This window comes from Sturnira hondurensis, unplaced genomic scaffold, assembly GCF_014824575.4.
Source record: "Sturnira hondurensis isolate 20B ecotype Veracruz unplaced genomic scaffold, ASM1482457v3 Scaffold0022017, whole genome shotgun sequence".
Lineage (NCBI taxonomy): Eukaryota > Metazoa > Chordata > Mammalia > Chiroptera > Phyllostomidae > Sturnira > Sturnira hondurensis.
In genome coordinates, this window is record NW_028094648.1 from 7,045,407 (window position 1) to 7,065,860 (window position 20,454).

The window sequence follows — 20,454 nt, forward strand, 5'->3', positions numbered from 1 at the left end:
GCTATTTCTACTTCTCATTTCTTCCCTCCATTCATTTGTTTTTAAGTAACAGCTTTGAGATAATAATTAATATATCATACAATCCACTCATTTGAAATATACAACTCAATGGTTTTTAGTATGTTTACAAAATAGTACAATGATAACTACTATCTAATTCCAGAACATTTTCATCACCCCCAAAAGAAATCTTACATATATTAGTCACTTGCCATTTTGTCCTGTACCCAGTCCCAGCCAACACTAACTACTTGGTGTCTGTATGGATTTACCTATTCTGCCCATTTAATATAAACAGAACTATATAATTCATAGTCCTTTGTGACTTGCTTCTTTCGCTTAGCATGTTTTCAACATTCACCCTTGCTGTAACACAGGATCAAGCAGGATACTGTTACATTACAGGAGTAATTCATTCCTTTTTACTGCCAAATAGTATTCCATTGTATAAATATACCACATTTTATCTATCCATTTATTATTTGATGGGCATGGGTTATTTCCATTGTTTGGCTATTATGAATAATGCTGCTATGAACGATCATGTACAGCAGGTGCTTGAATAATGCCCTTTTGTTAAACGTCATTTTCTTATAAGGTTGATGAGGTCTGTAGGATTGTAACTTTTGTCTCTATCAATTAGCCTATGGCAGAATTGGTCTCATTATAGGTAGTCTCACCTAAATTCACAGAACCTATAGATGATGTTAAGTGAGAACTTACTATGCAAGACTTTGTGTGGATGTATGTTTTCATTTCTCTTAGAGTACAGACCTATGAGTGGTATTCCTGGTTCATGTGGTAACCCTTTGTTTAACCTTTTAAGGAATTGCTAGACTGTTTTCCAAAGTAGCTACACCATTTTATAATACCACCATCAGTGAATGGGGGTTCCAATTTTCTCCATACCCACACCCACACCTGTTGCTGTCTTTTTTATTACAGTCAACCTACTGGGTGTGAAGCACTATTTCCTTCACTTATTAAACCCAAATATTCCTTAAAAGCTAAGCCCTCTGGGAAGAGTAAAACCAGCATATCCATTAACCTGTACAAGTGAGTTGCTTTCAAATTTAGAACTCAGTTTCTGGTCCCTATACATGTTCTATAAACAATATGCATAATTTTCTAGTAATCTAACAAAGGTAACTAATCTTACTAACAATTAATTCATTAATCCCCCTTTGCATTTAAATAAGCACAAAATGCAGATATTATAACCAGAGTGCATTACACCATCAGAAATATTGTGAAAGGAGTAATTTAAGATTATGTATTCTAAAAATATTTTTAAGTTAAAACTTTTTTCTTGGCAGTCTAATGGTTATATTGTATACTTCACTACTAAGCTCACTTAGAAGTAAAAAAATTACTTAACAGTGAAAAGTAGTTAAATCCTAACTTCAAAATCTTTGTCCCCTAAGCTACCAGCAAATAAACAGGCTAGTATAAAATCAGGCCTTGAAATAGGAATCAATTTCCAAAGTTTCAAAATCTTCCAACCTTTTGTCAGAATATTGTAATCAAACCAACGAATTCTGACAATTTGTTGACAGAGCCACTACCTGTGTTAAGTTATCAACAGGAAATTTCACTAACCTGGTATTTTCTTCTTCTGGCCTTTCAACTTCATTTTCATCTACCAAAAAGAGATACATAAGTAAATAAATAAAATTCACAAACTACTCTTAAAGAAACCAGTAGTATGAAAATCTGAAGTGATCATCACAAGCACTAACCTAGGTCCTTTGCCAAATCACTGTGCACATGCACGTCCCATGGGCCTATAAGCACATCCAAAGTTAGATCACCTTGTAACGACTTATCAAGATATGTCTTTCATGAAAAAAAATGAGACTTCCATAAAAATAAACAAGAGGTATAAAGACTTCTATATCTTTGTAAAATGAACCCTACATAATTACATTTCAAAGAGTATTACTAATGCTACATCTTGCCAGCAAAGACAAATGACTTTACAAGTTTATCAAAATCAAAGTTTGTCAAAGTCACATAATCAAGGAGCTACATGGTGCCCAAACACATACTTTTACTACAGTGAAGACGATGAAGAATACACAGCTCTGGCAAGAAACAAGTATTAACTTTCAAATCTAGTATCCATAACAAGGAACTGTGACTTATTAAAGCTAAAAACCAAATGCTTAATCAAGTTCCTTTCAAAAAGGAAGTACAAGCTAATTAAATTTATTTAAAAAATACGTAAGATGGTACTGAAAACTATAAGCCTAAGAGACATGTGGTACTTCTATGATGTGAATTAAAGAGCAGTCTCTTAAATAAGAAAAACTTCACCTTAATACATACAGGAGACATTCGGGGTTTTCTTTATGGGCCATAATGTATTCCATCTTTTTCTTTCTCTCTTAATTAATTATTTTTAAAGCACGACTTTCAGACAAGGAGGTACCCTTGCAGGTGCATTCCATACAAACTGACCATCAAGAAACAAGACGTTAGTTTTACAGCATCAACTTTATTAGCTATTACAGAATGACTGTTGCTTAAAGAAAGGGACAGGATGGGCACCCTACAGCCAAGAGGCTTGAAGAAACACACGAACACTAGTCAGAATCGATATAAAAACCTCGAGTGAACAGCGCGGAGGCGAGGCACCCGAGAAGCCCAGACTGGACGAGGGGCGAGGCCGGCCCCGCGCCCCAGACCCGGGTCCGACCCTGCCGCGGCAATCGGCGTGCGTTTTGGGGATGTGAGCTGCACCAGAGGAGGCCAAGGCGGCGGGGGAACGCGCACACCGCGCTGGGCCGACTTAGGCCGAACCAGGTTCCATAGCAGAGGCCCCAGGCGGAGCCGTGAAGGGCCGGAGAGGACGACCGTTTTGACGCCGGGAGGGGAGGCCTGGGAGAACCCGGGAGAGATAGAAGGGACAGGAAGTTCCGTACCGCCATAGAGCCACTCTTCCTCCTCATCCCCTCCGGTCCCGCCGCTCAGCTCCGACACTAGGCGCTCGACCTCACCGGCCGACATGGCCGCCCCGAGCACAACTTAAAGGCAGCGGTCAAAAGCCCCCTCCAGCCCCTTCCCCAGCCTCGCTGCCCGAAGACCCAAGAGGGGCGCAAAAGCCCCGGCGAGCGAACGAAGAAAGCGCGAGACTCAATCCACCGGATACTGCAGCAGCAGAAGTGGCAAAGCACCCTTGGGCCTTGGCCCGCCAGCGCATGCGCAGTACCCAAGCGGCGCGGCGGCGGTAGGTGGCTTCACTTCCGAGGTGGCGGCCACCTGAGTGTAGTTGCGCAGGCGCACCGTAGTTAGCCCCGCCCCTATAGAATTTTGCCTTTATAACGCTTTCCTCTGTAGCTTAGCTTCCTGCGTAAACTAGGGTCCCCTCCCCCAATCGTTCCTTTAATAACTGGTATTGCCTTTGTCTGCGAGCGCTCCATTGTTTTCTTGTGCCCTTTATGCTTTCTGCACTTAATCTTCGGAAAGGCCTTATTTCATTGTTAATGTATTGTATCAGCCTTGATACAGAATAGTTACTTATTGATCCCCTGTTTCTTATTAAGTTAAGAAATTATTCTTGGCCACTTTCTTGCAATATTTTAACAGCGAACAAAAGCAAAGCTGATATATGAATAATGCATTCTCCTTGTAAAAGCAAAGCATTACAATTAAGTTCAAAGATCCCCTCATTCACTACCACCCTTTACAAAAGCAGCTCTTGTTATTTGTGTGCTGGGAATCATTCTGAAATTTTTTATACATTTACTTCAGTTGAATTGTATTGTTTTAGTGGGAGAACCTGAGGCTAATGAATCTTAAAAGGGTACTGTGCAGTATGTATTTTTCTGTGGATTGCTTTTTTTTTTAAACTCAACCGTCTTGAAGATTCATATTACTACATATACAGGGTCCTGTACAAATAACATCCCCTTTTTATTACAAAATCATAAGCATGTAATTCTGTAACATAACAATATCACACTCAAGCATACCATATATCACATTTTAGGTGAAATGTTCAAATTAAAACTAGAAATTATTATACCCATATTATTACCCTACCAACCACACTAAACAAGCCTTACTTCCCACCTGACCCTCACTTATAAAGTGAACATGGCTATTTCTCTGTTGATGTTATTTAGATTGCTTTCAACTTTACACCTTAATGTATAAAAATACCTACAATGAAGATCCTTGTCAATGATTTCTTATAGATTTGTACAAGTGTTTCTCCAAGATAAAGCATAAAGTATGTGCAGTTTTTATTTTAGTAGATAATGCCAAATTTTAAGGCTACTTTCAAGAACAAGTCTTTCAAGAAGATGACACAAGATTGGTCAAAACTAGTGTTCTAGTTCTTAACTATAACTACCTACTTCCTAAGCTCAGGTAATCAACATTTCTATGCTTCACTTTTTTCATCTATAAAGTGGGAAAGTTGAACCAGATGATGTCTAAAGTCCTTTCAGTTCTAAAATTTTCAAACAAGATGCTTTAACAGAAAGAAATCTGTTTTAGTTTTGAATAACAATCAATTTGTCCATACTTTCTAATCAATAAATACTGTTTGTTTATTTATGTATTTAGCAATTACTGAATACCTGCTGTTCAAGAACTTGGAAAATAAAGATGTAACTAAAACATGGGCCCTGCCATTAAAGAGCTCTCTATCGTGAAAAGGTAGTAAACAACCAGCTCTCCTACGAGGGAAAAAGTGGATATACCATAAAAGAAGCAAACACAAAGTGTTTACATCCTACTAATAAGACACCATTTTGTGTAATTTAAACAAATTCTGTGATTTAATCCCCCTTAACTTTTGAATGCTCATCTATCTGCTGTTCCTGGTCTCCCTTACCTGTTTGGGATAATCCCTGCATCCTTCTGAACTCTGTTGAGTCAGATATAATCAACTTTGTGAAATCTTTCCTAAATTCCACTTTTATCTCATTCCATTTCTTCCTTTATTTAAAAAAAATATTTATGTAGGGTCTACCAAGTGTCAGGAGCTCTTCTAGTCTATGTAGATTGAGCAGTAAGAAAAACGAAGTCCACCTCTCATGAAGCTTTCGTTCTAACGAGAAGACAGCCAATAAAGCTAGGTGTACAATACACCAAGTGGTGGTAAGGATTGTCTTCGCATTTACTGACAGTAATGGAATGAAGGTTTTACATTCTGCTTGCGACTGTCATAAGGCAATCACTTATAGTTCTCTTTATTTATCATTCCATGAGCATATAATGAACTCTGGTTGTTTCATGGAACAAACAACTGCTTTTTGCTGAGGAGTCTCTTTTTCCTTTCAGCTGCCTGAAAGGAGCTTGACTTTCAAGGCACTACTTAGGTTGAACTGAAGAATTACTGACTAATAACTGATGCATCAGAATTGCCTTCCCAGAAGTAGCATTTGAGCTAAGCTTTGAAAGGAAGGTTCTCACAAGCAGAGAAGCCCATAAATCACTAATAGCTAGTCTTTAAAGTCCTCTTCCTGCTTGCTTTCAAATTGAGTTCCTTGTCTGGATAAACTTTCATAGTTAAAGGTGTCTTTATCTCCCTAGTCATCAGAGAGATTTCAAAATAGGTATCTTGAAGATATTGTATAAAATTATGACTTTCTCAAACTACAATACTCCATATATTCTGATTATATTTGTTTTCCAGTTTATTATTTGTTGTTATCTGTTGGTTCTTAGCAAAAACGAACGAACAAAAACAAAGCATCGGTTTTAATATATCTGAGAATTACTGAAAGGTAATGCTCAGTCAGTTAAAATAATGAAAAGAGTATAAGAGTTAGAGATCAAATAAAGGTGCTTTTCTTGATACCTAGTAGATAGCAACTCCTCATAAATGCTTTTTGAATGAATATGTCATTTAGGCCCAAATGTGCTATTTGCTGCCAACTTTAAATGTGTTGCTTAAATTTCAATGTTCTTTACTTTCCTCACCAGTACATCAATATTAAAATTCAATTTTACAGCCACTTCTTGGGACAATAGCAAAGATTAAACCGAGGTTTCAAATGTCAAAGCATTTGACAAGTTAGTGGCAAGCAGGTGGAGGGCTATGTTTTCATACTTTTGTCCTTTGAACAACCTGAACAACTGCACATGTTTAGAGGTTTTCTTTCTCCTGATACTTTAATGAGCAATTAAGCCCCAATTATCCACCTTCCTCTACACTCTTACATATTTCGACACTAAATTTTATATTTCCAGTTGTCTCTGGAAAATTGTTTCATCTCCTATTACACCTACACTATTATATAAACTGCACTCTTCTTAAGGGTGAAAACAATTTTTTTCCTGTAGTCAGCAAATCCTGTTTTACAATGTTAATTTCATAGACAGTGCTTATTAAATCCTTAAGTTGACCATGTATATGGAGAACTTAGAAATGAAGTGAAGGGAGATATGCTTGATTTTATGAGGAATGGGAAATAAATGCTGGCTATGTTTAAGAAAATACAAATCATATTTAAATAAGGTAAATCTAGTTATCTTAAGCATATTATTATAGCAGGAATCAATTTGACCCTGCCATAACATCTGAGAGCAAAAAATGGAAAGAAGGAAATTCTGACACATGTTATAATACGGCTGAACCGTGAGGATATTATGCTCAGTGGAATAAGCCAGTCACAGAAAGACAAGTATAGAATGATCCCATTTATGTGAGGTATCTAGACTAGTAAATTCAAAGAACCATAAAATAAAATGACGGCTGCCAGAGGCAGGGGATGTGCAGTTGGGGAGCTGTTGTTAATGGATAGACGGTAGATTTTCACTTTCACAAGATAGAAAGTTCTGGAGATTGGTTGTATAGCAATGTGAAAATACTTAACACTATTGATTTGTGCACTTAAAAATCGGTAAGATGGTGAATTTATGTTACATGTATTTTGTCACAATTAGACAAACAAACTAAAACATGTCCCAACTGAACTCAGTTACATTTATTCCCCAAAATGCTTCTCTTCTGATTTTTCAAATCTCAGTGATTGCCACTTAAGTGGGCATTAACCAGAAATGTTTCCTCTGCTTCACTCTCCTTCTCAATCCAGTCACCAGGTTTTTAGCCCTTTCCCTTTAGCATTTCTTTACACAACCCTCGGTGTGTATCACCTTTACTTATGCCTTATCGACTCCTGAGTGATTGATTGCTGTTGCTGTTTCCTAACAGTTCCTCCTGCTCAAAAACCTTACTGCATGTCTTAAAGGATTGTCCACGTCTTTACTAGAATTTTTAAATCATTATCTATGTCTTTACTAGAATTTTTTTTAACTCCAGATGTGAACAAATTATTTCCACTCCTAAAAATACTTTCATAGTCAACCCCCCCCCCAGTTGCTAGGAAGTAGAATAAAAAATAAGACTCACCCTGATCTAGTCCCTTCTTTTCTAGTTGCGAGCTTCTATTTCTTTTTGAGTCCCTCTCTATATGACACACTCCAGCTATATTAAACTATTTGTGGATCCAAAGAACATGTACGGTTTCATGACTTACTTTGTCCATGCTACACTTTCTGCCTGGACTGCCAGGAATGCTCCTCCCCAGCCTGTCCACCTGGTGAACACCTGGGTTTCTGTGAATGCAACTCAAAACTCATTTCCTGTATGAAACTTCAGAGCACCTCCCTTTTTCCTCCATCCAGTCAGAGTTTATTTTTCCTCCTTTGTAATTCTCACACATTAAAAAAAAACTAATCACAGTATTCAACACACATTTATTGAATACTTGTTATGTTGTAGTGTTGGAGATACCAGGCTTCTAGTGCACAATCGACCAGCTAAATATGTTAAAGAAAACAGATATGTTGAAACTCACTGCATGATATAAGAAGCACTTAGCAAAGGTATCAACTGAATGTTTTGTGTTGGGGAGGGCTAAGTTGGAGGACAGGAAGATGATAGTAGTGGTGACTTAGGAACATCTTCACATGGAAGGTATCATTATAATGTTATTTTATTAGGAGTTTGCCAAACATAAATTCTTTGTGGATCAGGGAATGTGTTTTACTAATTATTGTATCCTTGGAATCTAGTACAATGATAATGCTTGACGATTGCTTAATAAATACTAATTTGGTGAATTGAGCCCATGAAATTTTCTGAGCTCAGTCTGTTGACTACCTTGTGTAGATAGGTATACAATGCTCCAGTACAATGCTCCAGGCTGGGAGTAGCTGGAAGTAGCTGGAGAGAACCGGGAAATCATGAAGAATTTGGGTGCCATTTCAAGGAGTCTGGCTGTATCTTGCTAGGCATTTGGCTAGGAGAGGCTTGGGGCTTTTTTTTTAGAGGGGAAGGGAAGGAGTGAGGGAGAGAAACATCGTATGGTTGCCTCTTGCGTGTCCCTCCGCTGTGAACTGGCCTGCAACCCAGGCATGTACCCCCACGGGGAATCAAACCGGGATCCCTTAGTTCGATCCCTTAGTTCGCAGGCCCCACTCAATCCACTGAGCTACACCAGCCAGGGCCAGGAGAGGCTTTTAAGTGGGAATATGGTAGGACCAGTTTAGCTTATTATGAAAACAACTGAATTTCAATAAGAGGAGACGAAAAGCTGGAAAATGAGAAGAGATCACTGCAATTGCCCAGGAGAGTGATGATGGTGGATTAAGTCAGTGAGAGTAAAGATGAGGAGAAGGGTCTGGATTCTAGGATTTTTGAAGCAGACTAAGGTTTACTGATAATGCGATGAGGGAAGGAAGATGGAGAAAGTGAAAACGAGACCAGTAGGTTAGCTATGAGGCCTGTGTGCAATAGCATATGTGACAACAACCTGTAAACTACGAAGCATTACAGTTGGTTGTTTTATCTTAGGATATTTTTATCTGAGTTTAGATGGACAAAGTGGCTGTACTTTTAGAGGTGTGTTCATATATATCTAAGGAAGTATCTAACTTGTCTTCTCAGGAGCATGGAAAAGTTACCTGAGCAGACAGGGAGAGGAAAAGAAAACAGTTCAGCTATTGCTACGAAGCCCCTTTCAGTCTTAAGCCTCCAGGAATTCCAGAGTCCCAGAGCCCCGCCTATTTCTTCTCAGTGCTCAGCATTCTTCCAAGAGCGGATCTCAGCAAGCCAATCACGCTCCATACGTCATCACCGTGCGCAGCCACTGGACGAATAAGACGCGACACGGCGTGTACCTGTTGACTGTCAAAGGCTCACCGAGCCCAGTTCCCGGAAGCTGTGTGTTCTGAGCAAAGTTCTTGCTCTTCAGTACTTGAACCTGCGAATCCCCGAATATGAGTGCCCCGGGCGTACAGTCTTTTACCCAGCAGGGCTGGGACCAGGTGCTTACCAAAGTGAAACGGGCTCTGGTCTACCTGGACGCCGCCTGCGCCGAGAGCCTGCATTGGGGCTGCGGATCCACCCGACTCTTGGAGGCGGTGGGGGGTCCTGAGTGTCACCTGCGGGAGTTCGAGCCCGCAGCAGTTGGTGGCGGAGCTAAGCAGCCCAAGGCGGTGTTTGTGCTGAGCTCGCTACTGAAAGGCCGAACCGTGGAGATTCTACGGAATATCATCTGCCGCAGTCACTTCCAGTATTGTGTGGTGGTCACAGCCGTGAACCACGCTGTCCACCTCACGGCTAATCATGTGTCAGCGGCGGCAGCTGCTGAGCTGGAGGGGCAGCAGCCGGTGTTCGAGCAACTGGAGGAGAAGCTGTGTGAGTGGATGGGCAACATGAACTACACCGCCGAGGTGCTGCACATCCCGTTGTTGTTAGCCCCTGCCGCTCCCCACCTTGCCTTGACTCCAGCCTTTGCTTCCCTTTTCCCACTGCTACCCCAGGATGTGCATCTTCTTAATAGTGCCCGACTGGACAAGAGAAAACTGGGGAGCCTGGGTGAAGTGGATGCCTCTGCCCTGCCCCCTGAACTGCTACTGCAGATCAGGTGCTTGGTGTCAGGGCTCAGTTCTCTGTGTGAGCATTTAGGAGTACGGGAGGAGTGTTTTGCTGTAGGTCCTTTCAGTCGGATCATTGCTGCAGATCTGGCCAATTATGCTCCTGCCAAGAACAGGAGGAAGACTTCTGCAGGCAGGGCCTCAGTGGTCTTTGTGGACAGAACTCTGGATCTCGCAGGTAAATGAGATTGCTGTGAAGGTGTTCATAACTACTCTCCAAGGTTCTGGGACTTTCACTGACTCGGCATATCTTTTATTGACCCCTTACTCTATGTCAGGTTGAAGATACAAAGATGCACTAGATGGACATACTCTCTGATCTCACAGTTTGAGGGAGATACAGACAAGCAAATTAGCAATTCCAATGAATTTGTTAAATTCCACAATGCAGTGATTGTCAACCATTGTGCTGTGGCACACTGGTGTGTCGCAAGAGGCATACTAATATGCCACAAGAATTTTAAAAACTTTCAATACCTGACTATTTAGTCAGGGACACTGTTCATTACATTGTCAAATTAAAAAATGACAATGGCCAACCCAGCAATAGTGGTTCTATGTGAATGACCAAAATTACACCCATTTTTGTCAGATCCACAAGATTATAGTTTTTAGTGTGCTGCAGAATTTTAGTAATAAGTTTATATGTGCCATGGATGAAAAAGTTTGAAAATCGCTATTGTAAAGGGTAAATACAACTTCAATGTGCACTGCCTTGTTAAAAAACAACTGCACCTGACACAAGATATTGAAAAAGTGTAATTATGATGAACTGTCTTTATTCCAGGCTTAGTTTAAAGGTATATTTCACTTAGAGACTTTTGACCCACCTCTGGATCTCCGGGCCACTTACAGTCACTAGGCTTTCATTCAGCAAGTATTTAATAAGGAGCTTGTAGTCTGAGTGATGGGGAGACAACCATGACCTGCAGACAACATAAATAAAGTGTGGTTTCTTTCTTTTTTAAAAATTTATGAAAAGGCTGTATTAAAATAACCTTCCCTTATCCAATTACATATCTGTATGAGACTGGCTTTCCTTTACACACACACACACACACACACACACACACATACACACATATTATTGACTATGCCATTACAGTTGTCCCATTTTCTTCCCTTTATTCCCCTCCTCCCTGCACACCCCCTCCTACCCACATTCCCCCCGCTTTAGTTCATGTCCATGGGTCATACATATAAGTTATTTGGCTTCTACATTTCCTATACTATTCTTAACCTCCCCCTGTTTATTTTCTACCTACTGTTTATGCTACTTATTCTCTGTAACTTTTCCCCCTCTCTCCTCCTCCCACACCCCTGCTGATAACCCTCCATGTGATCTCCATTTCTGTGATTCTGTTCCTTTTTAGTTGTTTGCTTACATACTTTGTTTTTGTTTTTGTTTTAGGTGTGGTTGTTAATAACTGAGTTTGCTGTCATTTTCTGTTCATAACTTTAATCCTTTTCTTAGATAAGTCCCTTTAACATTGCATATAATAAGGGCTTGGTGATGATGAACTCCTTTAACTTGATCTCATCTGGGAAGCACTTTATCTACCCTCCCATTCTAAATGAAAGCTTTGCTAGGTAGAATAACCTTGGATGTATGTGCTTGACTTTCATGACTTCGAATACTTCTTTCCAGCCCCTTCTTGCCTGCAAGGTTTCTTTTGAGAAATCAGCTGACAGTCTCATGGGAACTCCTTTGTAGGTAACTCTTCTTTTCTCTTGCTTCTTCTAGGATTCTCTCCTTCATTGTAATCTTGGGTAATGTAGTTATGATGTGCCTTGGTGTGTTCCTCCTTGGGCCCAACTTCTTTGGAACTCTCTGAGCTTCCTGGACTTCCTAGAAGTCTATTTCTTTTGCCAGGTTGGGGAAGTTCTCCTTTATTATTTGTTCAAATAAGTTTTCAATGTTTTGTTCTTCTTATTCTCCTTCTGGTACCCCTATGATTTGAAAGTTGGAACATTTGAAGATGTCCTGGAGGTTCCTAAGCCTCCCATTTTTTTGAATTCTTGTTTCTTCATTCTTTTCTAGTTGAATGTTTCTTTCTTCTTTCTGGTCCACACTGTTGACTTAAGTTCCAGTTTCCTTCCCGTCACTGTTGGTTCCCTGTACATTTTTCTTTATTTCACTTAGTGTAGCCTTAATTTTTCATCTAATTTGTGACCATATTCAACCAATTCTGTGAGCATCCTGATTACCAGTATTTTGAACAGTGCATCTGATAGGTTGGCTGTCTCTGTTGCTTAATTGTATTTTTTCTGGAGCTTTGATCTATTCTTTCATTTGGGCCATTTTTTTTTGTCTTGTTGCACCTGTTACGTATGAGGGGTGGAGCCTTAGGTGTTCACAAGGGCTGGGCAGCCCACATTGCTGTGTTGTGATGCTGTCTATGGGGAAGGGGTCTGAGAGGGAACAGTGGCACTTGCTCTGCTCTCTGGCAGTTTTCAGGCACTTCCCCAACTACCCACAAGCAAAATTAGCACTTTTCTGGTGCTAATTCCTGGGTGGGTGGGTTTGTGTACATTCTAGTACCCTGTGGGTCTCTCCAACAAACTCTCTTGTGAGGCTTGGTGTCTCTGCTGGCACCTCAACCCCCACTGGTGTTTTCAATCAGAGACTCCGGAGACTTTATTTTCCTGCACTGGAGCCCTGGGATGCGTGCGCAGTCTTTCTTGCTCCCCAGTTGTTCCTCCTGGTCTACACTCGAATGTGGGACTGCCCACTCCACCAGCCACTGCCTCACTGGGTCCTCCAGCCGCAGCCTTGCTGGGAGTCCTCTCCATCCAGCTGCCTGTCTCTGCCCTTCCTACCAGTCTGGATGAATGTTTCTTCTTTAACTCCTTGGTTGTGGACTTCAATACAGTTTGATTTTCTGTCGGTTCTGGTTATTTTTTGTTTTTAAATTGTTGTTCTTTTTTGGGTTGGGTGAGGAGGCACAGTGTGTCTACCTATGCCTCCATCTTGGCTAAAAGTAGATGTGATTTCTTCCAGGACTAATCAATGAATAGTTTACCAGTGTAAAAACTCTTTTATTTAACGTCGGTAGTTGCTTTAAAAGCATTCATGCTGACTCTGTCTCAAGTCAGTTTTATGAGCCTGATTTTTAAAATATAAAGAGTATCATTTTTGGAATTATCTGCCTCCTGAATTTGAATTCTTGTGTGATAATATACAAGTTGTATAATCTTGAGGAAGTTACTTATACTGAAACTTCTATTCTGTAAATGAACATAATAATACCTACCTATTAGAAGTGTAAGAATTAAATAAATAATAAATGTATGGAGCTTAATAGCTGGTACATCATAAGCTCTCAGTTAATATTAGCTATTGTGATAAAGATGATGATAGTCATGTTGATGATTCCTTGAATTCCTGGTTCGGTTTTTTCCTACTTAGTTCTTCTGTCCAAATCATATGACATGGCAAAAAGCAACACAGACAGAGAACTAGAGAGGCATTAGGAAGCAAATGTTAATTGATTTGAAGTGGGTGGGATCAAAACAAGTAAATGTGCCAAGTCCCACCCAGTTTTGGAATGAGGTCTTCCAAGCAATGATAGCTTTTGGAAGGACAACCTGATTTTATGGGGAAAATATTAAACTGTGTCATTAGTCTTGACTTTAAATTTGAATTCATTAATTCATTTGTAATTTAAAGAGGTAATATATCTAAAGCACTTTGAACAGTCCCTGGTACACAGAAAGCACTCTATAAATACCTCTGTCATTGCAAACTGTTACTATTCATTCATTTATTCTTTCCTTTATTAAGCAAATATTTATTGAGAACTTCCTAGCTGCTAAGTTGCCTGCCAGATGTGGTGGGTATAGGGTGAACTAGGTAACCAGCTGCCATTATGAAGATATGGGTCTAGCAGAGGGGAAATTTGATATTCTTTGTCAGGTCTGTAAGCCCTTCTTTGTCTTGCAAGCTTCATCAGTAAAACAAAGCTTGGCTCTAAAGCTTCAGGATCTGTTTGCCTGGCTGACTATGTACAGATAATTTATTTATTCATACCTACTGTATCAGTAGGCACTGTAGTAGGTGTGGGGAATAGGTAGTAATCAGAGCAGACGCAGAGTCTGTGCTGTGGAGCACCGATCCAGCATACAGGGCGTGGGTCTACGAGGTAATTTTGAGCTTGACTAGTGCTACAGAGGTCGACGTGCTAGGTTTGTGTGGTTGATTTTGTAACAGAAACTAAAAATGTTTGGTATCCTTTTTTTTTCTTTTTGATGTTGACAGTGTGTTTATTAAGCTGGGGATTGTGAAACAAAGGAAGGGCTTAGGGTAGAAGAAGCAACAGGAGAGAGCCTAGGCAGGGCTGCTTTGGCTCTCTAGAAGGGTTATGGGAAAGAAGTGACCCACACTGCACTGCCTGAATTCACTGACAAGTAGCTAAGTCACAGTACAGAAGTGAGCCAAGGTGGGGCTGCTTTTAGTTTAATGGAAAGTTAGAGAAAGGGGGGCCTTGGAGACAGGTTCAGGGGGTAAGTCTGGGACGTGTGGCTGCTGCCTGTGGCTTCCCTGGTTGCAAGTCTCAAGTGGACCTTTAGGGTTTAGGTGAGAAAAGTAAAGATGCATGCTGGAGGGGGAAGAAAGGCATGGATGCTCCAGAGAGAGCCTGCCAAATGTTTGTTATTCTTGACAGAAGGGCCATTATAGAACATGAATTCAGCTTCTTTTCCCTCCCATTTTGTGGGTTCATATTTCTCTCTGCTGAAACAGGAGCGGTGGGACATCATGGTGACAACCTGGTAGAGAAGATCATTTCAGTGCTTCCCCAGCTTCCTGGCCACACCAATGATGTGATGGTTAACATGGTAGAGCTCACTGCGCTGCAGAACGAAGAGGAGAACCAGAACATGGTTGCACCAGGCTGTCTCGCACAACCCAAGTAGGATATGTAAATTTTTGTCCTCTCACCCTTCTCTCTCTTCTATTTTCTTTCTCTTCTAGAGTGTTCCCTTGCAGGGGGAGGACAATAGTCTGGTTGAAAATTTACACTGGATAGCATTTACAATAAAAAATGTTTTTTTCCTTTACCCGAATAATCATATCCATTAAACAGCAATAAGCCAACAAGAGTGGGATCTTAGAGAGGTGTCATTTAGGTGTAATATAAACTGGTGCCCAGGGTCAGCAGAGTCAAATTATGCATGTCCATGTCACAGGTGTGAAGGCTCAATTCACATGGAATTGAGTCTAGGCTTACTCAGTTTTTCTTTTTCAGTTGACTTTTCCACGTGATTAGAACAAAGTACCCACCAAACTGTGAAACAGTGCCATCTGTGTATCTGTAAATGGTACGCTCTGGGCATTAATGGGAAAAGGTTTTGTTTCTCTCTATATTTTTTTCACATGTTTAGAGAAATTAGGGAGTGAAGATGGTGTACTTTATGTTATGCAGAGTTTCAGAAATAAAGGAACACTTCTCCAGAAACATGACAATTAAAGAAGCACACAATAGGTACCTTCTCTACTTTGTCCTTCATCAATAGTTCTATGAGAAAAAAATGTATCAGAAGGGGGAAAAGTGTCTGAGTATCTGTTGCCCTTATCATTATGTTTTTGGTTTTTGCACAAAACAAGACTTTTCAGCACTATAGTTTCAAATACTAACAGTAACAGATACATTTGGAATTTCTTACCATATTTAGAATTGATTTTCAGTTCCTGAAGTTTTCAACTCTTTTGTAGATCATTAACAATATTTACTGGATGCCCAGTGTGTATGAGCCACTGTGGGAAGAAAATGGAAAATTCTGTAGCCTGTCTTTTTTGTGAGCTTATACACACAGTAAAAGACGGGCCACAAGGTCACCTCAGCAGTGTGTATACTAAAATATAGGCCTAAGGGCTGGCAGCCTTACAAACCCAGAAGTAATTGTGATTGGACATACACAAAGCTGTTTAAAAGTTAATTATTAAGGGCTTCCTTTGAACCTTACTTTGGACTAAGTACTGTGAAGAACATAAATGAACATAAAATATTTTATTTTGATTTCGAGGAATACTTTCTTTGTTGAGGTACTCATTATTTAAACACAGATACAATTAAAAATGATGTAAATCAAGTCTCATATCTGCTATAGATTATGCATTTCCTACAAAGGATCAGGTCAGTGTGGTCTTTATAGATCGATGTGGGCCTTGTGGAAGTGGTGGTGCTTGAATTACCTTCTTGAAGGATTCATAAGAGGAGAGAGGGCTAGTGTGAGTGTAGGTATGGAAGCAAGAATGGTCAGGAGTTATGTGGAGGAGAGATGAGCTCACTGGACCACCACTGTCATCAGCAATAACAGCATTTTTTTAGGACTTACTATGTGCCAAGCACACTTCCAGGCATTTTACATTTGGGAAGTCATTTAAGTTTAACAGTAACCAAATGAGGTAGGTGTTATTATTCCCCTATTTTACAGGTAAGGGAATTGAGGCAAAGAGACAGTAAGCAACATAGCTAGCAAGAGGTGGAACCAGAATTTGAGCTCAGAATGTTTGACTTCAAAACCCTGTTTTGACTTCTATGCAGAGGCCAGAGAAGAATTGCTTTTGAGTAGATAAAAAGAGACAATGAAAGACGAAAATAAAGTTACTTCGTGATTTATTTTCGTGAGGCCTATTTGTTCAACACAATGTTTACACAGAAACACAAAAAATCAATTTTGGCCAATATCAGCAAAAAGGAATTTATTAAAGGAGATTGGAGAGCTAACAGATTCAAAGGAAGAATTGTTCATCAGATTTTGGGAAGAACAACCAGTTCTGCGGTCCAGACAAAAACTTAAGAATAGCCTGTTAAAGGCCGTGACACCAGAGAGACTGAATTTTAACTTTTCTATCTGAGACATTCTCCTTGAGATTCAGGGCTCACAGTAAAAGCAAGATTGGCCTGATTTGGGCCTTGTGCCCACCCTTTGCCCAGTGGAGGCTGGGAGCAATTCATACCGACTGAGAATTGTGCCAAGATCGTATGGCGTGGTGGAGGGGTAGTTCTTCAAATGAAAACTGAAACAGTTGACAAAATAAGGGGAAGGGATGCTAGGCAGGCAAAAACCAGTAGATGCGCCTTAGTAATAATAACACATACTTGTAGAGGACTTATTGTGTAACAGACATTGTTCTGATCGCTTTATATACAGGAATTTATTTAATTCGCTCAGCCTCTCTGTGAGGTTGGTTCTATTACCAGCCCCTTTATAGGTGAGGAAGGAAACTACATAACATACCTCAGGTGACACTTGCAGAGGTGGCGGGTGGGGCCTGTGTCCCAACCCAGGCAGTCTGGCTCTAAAGTCAGCACCTACCATTACCCTGTGTCTCTTCCACAGACATCTAAAACAATGGCAAAAAGAACACGTGCCCTCCCCAGAGAAGTTTACAAGAAGAAGAGTAGAATGCATTTTTAATGAGCAGAAAAAGCAAGTGAATTCTGAGAAGTGTAGTGGGACAAATAGGAGAGTCAAGCTATCCGTAATCAAGATCTACAAGTAACGTTTTGATTATGGCCTATTAAATAACCTTGCTCCCAGGCTTCATTTTACCCAAGCTCAGTCCCGGGCTTGAACTAAACCAGCCTCAGCATCCCATTTCCCTTGCCAGTGATTGCTTCAGACCTAGGGAGGTGACCCGTCAGAGTCTTCTTGGGGCTTCTTGGTCAGGTTTCTTTGCTTCTGAAAAGAGACACTTTCCGCTCACCCTTATTCTCCCCTCTCAGCTGCCAGGACTCCGACGTGAGCCCTGCAGCTGCTGTGGGTCTCTGGCCTACATCCGGAAGTGGGAGCTAACATCTGGGAGGTGGGGTGGCCAGGGAGCCATGGAGAAGAGTAGCGGTGGGGTACTGTGTCTGGACCTCCCATCACATAATATACTTGCTTATTGTTTAAGCCAAATTGAGCTGCTGTTTTCTATTATTTGTAACCAGAGGCATCCTACCCGACACGTGTTCTGTACCTCATTATGTCATCTATAAAATGAGGGTATTGGCCTAGACGACTTCTAAGGTTCTTGGACTTAAAATAAAATTTCTTCCGAACTGAGCCCCATCTGTGACTCAGCTCTGCTTCTGACCACTTGCAGCGAAGTTCATTCATATGTATTTCCCCCTCCTGCTCTTCATTTTCAGTAGGTGCCCTTTCTTCTCAGTCTGTAAGTGGGTGTCATCATAAGCTTTGAGTGCCACTGAAGTATGAGAGTGTGGCCATGAATGTCAAAGGTAGCGATGTATTCTAGAAGGACCCAAGTAAGGAAGAAAGGTTTGATGAGAGCAGGTTTGGTGAAATAGTGAGAGCAGAAGTCAGGCCGCAGAAGACAAAGAGAGGGTGGTGAAGAAATTATAAGTGAATAAAGGTCTAAAACAGAGCACACTGCTGGTTGCCAGGGGGAGGGGTTTAGGGCATGGGCGTAAAGGTGAAGGGGAGTGTAATCAATAGTGGAGTGACTTTGTATGGCGAACAGATGGTGACTAGGTTTAGTGTGGTGGTCACATCATGAGGAATATAAATGTCAAATCACTATGTTGTACACCTGAAACTAATAGAATTTTGTGTGCCAGCTACTCAAATAAAAAAATAAAGATGGCAATAAGTTGACTTAAAAAGCCATAACTAGGAGAAAATGGTAGTTTTTACAATCATTGTTTTTACAATGGCTTAGGAGACTGAGGGGATTGCACTGATTAATTGCTCTTCAAAAGAGAAATAGAAATAAATTCAGCTTTCCTAGCATATCATGTACTTGTATCAAAATAACAACCACTACTGCTGTGTCCAATACAGTGCTCCAGAAACTTCTCAATGAAATGAGTGTGAGGATAAAAAAGTTAGTACTAAAATGCAAAACAGATGGGCGCTTGGCGATAAGTAATGTTCCTGCAGATGGAATAATCTTTAAAAAGCAAGTCTCTATCTATGATATCAGCCTTGAAAACCCAAATCTCTTCCTAAGGTAACCTCATAAACGGCTGTTTGTAATTATAGCCATTGAAGTTACTGCCAATGCAAATGAGAAGTTGATAACTGTATCGTCACATGGCTTTCCAGTCCCTGTCCATTGGTCCCAGGATTATGTTTAGTATTTTATTCAGGAAGGAGGCAAAATCTTTTCTGTTCTTGTGTTTTCCTTCTGTTGAAGTGGGTTTCATTCTCTGTCTCATCTATATTCTCTATAACGTATTGCTCTTTTTTAAAAAATATTTTTAAATTTTGTATTTTTCACATTTTTTTATTGTTGTTCAAGTACAGTTGTTTCCATTTCCCCCCCACCAATCCCCCTACCCCAGCCATCCCCACTTCCCACCCTTGATCCTACTCCCTTTGGTTTTGTCCAGGTGTCCTTTATACGTGTTTCTGAAAACCCTACCCTCTTCCCCCCCATTTTCCCGTAACCTATTACTCTTTCAGCGCCTTCAACACTCGTAGCCTGATGCCCCACCTGCATTTACTATGTCTGTGCTTGGTGCCTCTGGCTCTGGCCTAACCCAGGACCCGTGGTACTGCTGGTTCTGCTCTGTCCGGGGCCCACTCCTGCTCCCGTAAGTGCCCCACAGGCCTCACAGTGAAAGGCAAAGACCACAGTGACTTACAAGACCATGGGCCAGCTGGCTTTCAGGGTCCTCACTGACCTCAACTCTTACTCTCTCTTCCATACTCGCTCCTTTGCAACCATACTGGACTTCTTGCTTTCCCCCTAACAGGGCACTCACTGCCCTGACACAGGGCTTTTGCTTTTGGTGTTTCTTCTGCGTAGATCATTCTTCCCACAGATACACACTTGCCTCCCATTTTCTTCTTCATCCTTTCCTGTGCACCTTAGCATTTCATATATCCCTCCGCTATTTTTTCTCCTTAGCACTTACCACTTTCTAATGTACTTATTTTTTGTATTTGTCTATCCTCCTAGAAAGCGATTGCAAGAATTTCCTGCTAGAGAGTTCCATGAGAGGAAGGATATTTGTCTGTTTTATACACTGCTATATCCCCAGTGCCTAGAGAGGTACCTGCTGCTCAAAGATACAGTATTATTAACTATAGTCACCATGCTGTGTACATTATATGCCTGACACTTATTTATTTTGTAACAAAGTTTGACCTTTTCACTTCTTTCACTCATTTCTCTCACCACCCACTTCACCTCTACCAACCAGCAATCTATTCTATGTACCCATAAGCTTGGTTTTTAAAGTTATTTTTTAATTCCAAGGCACATTTCTTTTTTTTCTTTCATTTTATTTTATTATTTTTTATTGTTGTTTATTTACAGTTGAACAACATTTTCCCCACTACTCTCTCCTGCTCTGCCCACCCCCACCAAAATTCCATCCTGCCCCCCACCCTCTGTTGTCCTTGTCTGTGGTTCCTTTGCACATGTTCCTTGACTTGACCCTTCCCCTTCTTTTCCCTTGTTATTCCCATTCTTTCTCCCTGCTAGTCACTGTCAGATTTTTCTTTATTTCCCTCTTTCTGGTTCTGTTTTGCTTGCTCATTGGCTCTGTTGATTAGGTTCCACTCACAGATGAGATCATATGGTGTTTGTCTTTCACCACC

General features: G+C 40.6%; 2 protein-coding genes across 26 annotated transcripts in view; one reads left to right on the top strand and one right to left on the bottom strand.

Moving 5' to 3' along the window:
* FIP1L1 (factor interacting with PAPOLA and CPSF1) overlaps positions 1 to 3,232 on the bottom strand; it is a 69,961-nt gene extending 66,729 nt beyond the window's left edge. For 7 of the 25 annotated variants that reach the window (XM_037034218.1, XM_037034203.1, XM_037034214.1 and 4 more), the window contains exons 1-3: positions 2,925 to 3,231; positions 1,740 to 1,784; positions 1,600 to 1,639 (exon numbers count right to left, since the gene is read on the bottom strand). In XM_037034218.1, the coding sequence (XP_036890113.1) occupies positions 1,600 to 1,639; positions 1,740 to 1,784; positions 2,925 to 3,009 (170 nt within the window). In that variant the 5' untranslated portion in view covers positions 3,010 to 3,231. Of the gene's footprint in view, positions 1 to 1,599; positions 1,640 to 1,739; positions 1,785 to 2,924 lie in introns of all 25 variants that reach the window. The other 18 variants (XM_037034223.1, XM_037034220.1, XM_037034208.1 and 15 more) reach the window with 5 other exon arrangements.
* Positions 3,233 to 9,115: 5,883 nt separating this feature from the next.
* The window catches only part of SCFD2 (sec1 family domain containing 2), a 319,432-nt gene continuing 308,093 nt past the window's right edge, over positions 9,116 to 20,454 (top strand). Inside the window, exons 1-2 of the mRNA XM_037034254.1 lie at positions 9,116 to 10,075; positions 14,639 to 14,807. Of these exons, the coding sequence (XP_036890149.1) occupies positions 9,238 to 10,075; positions 14,639 to 14,807 (1,007 nt within the window). The 5' untranslated portion in view covers positions 9,116 to 9,237. The remainder of the gene's footprint in view (positions 10,076 to 14,638; positions 14,808 to 20,454) is intronic.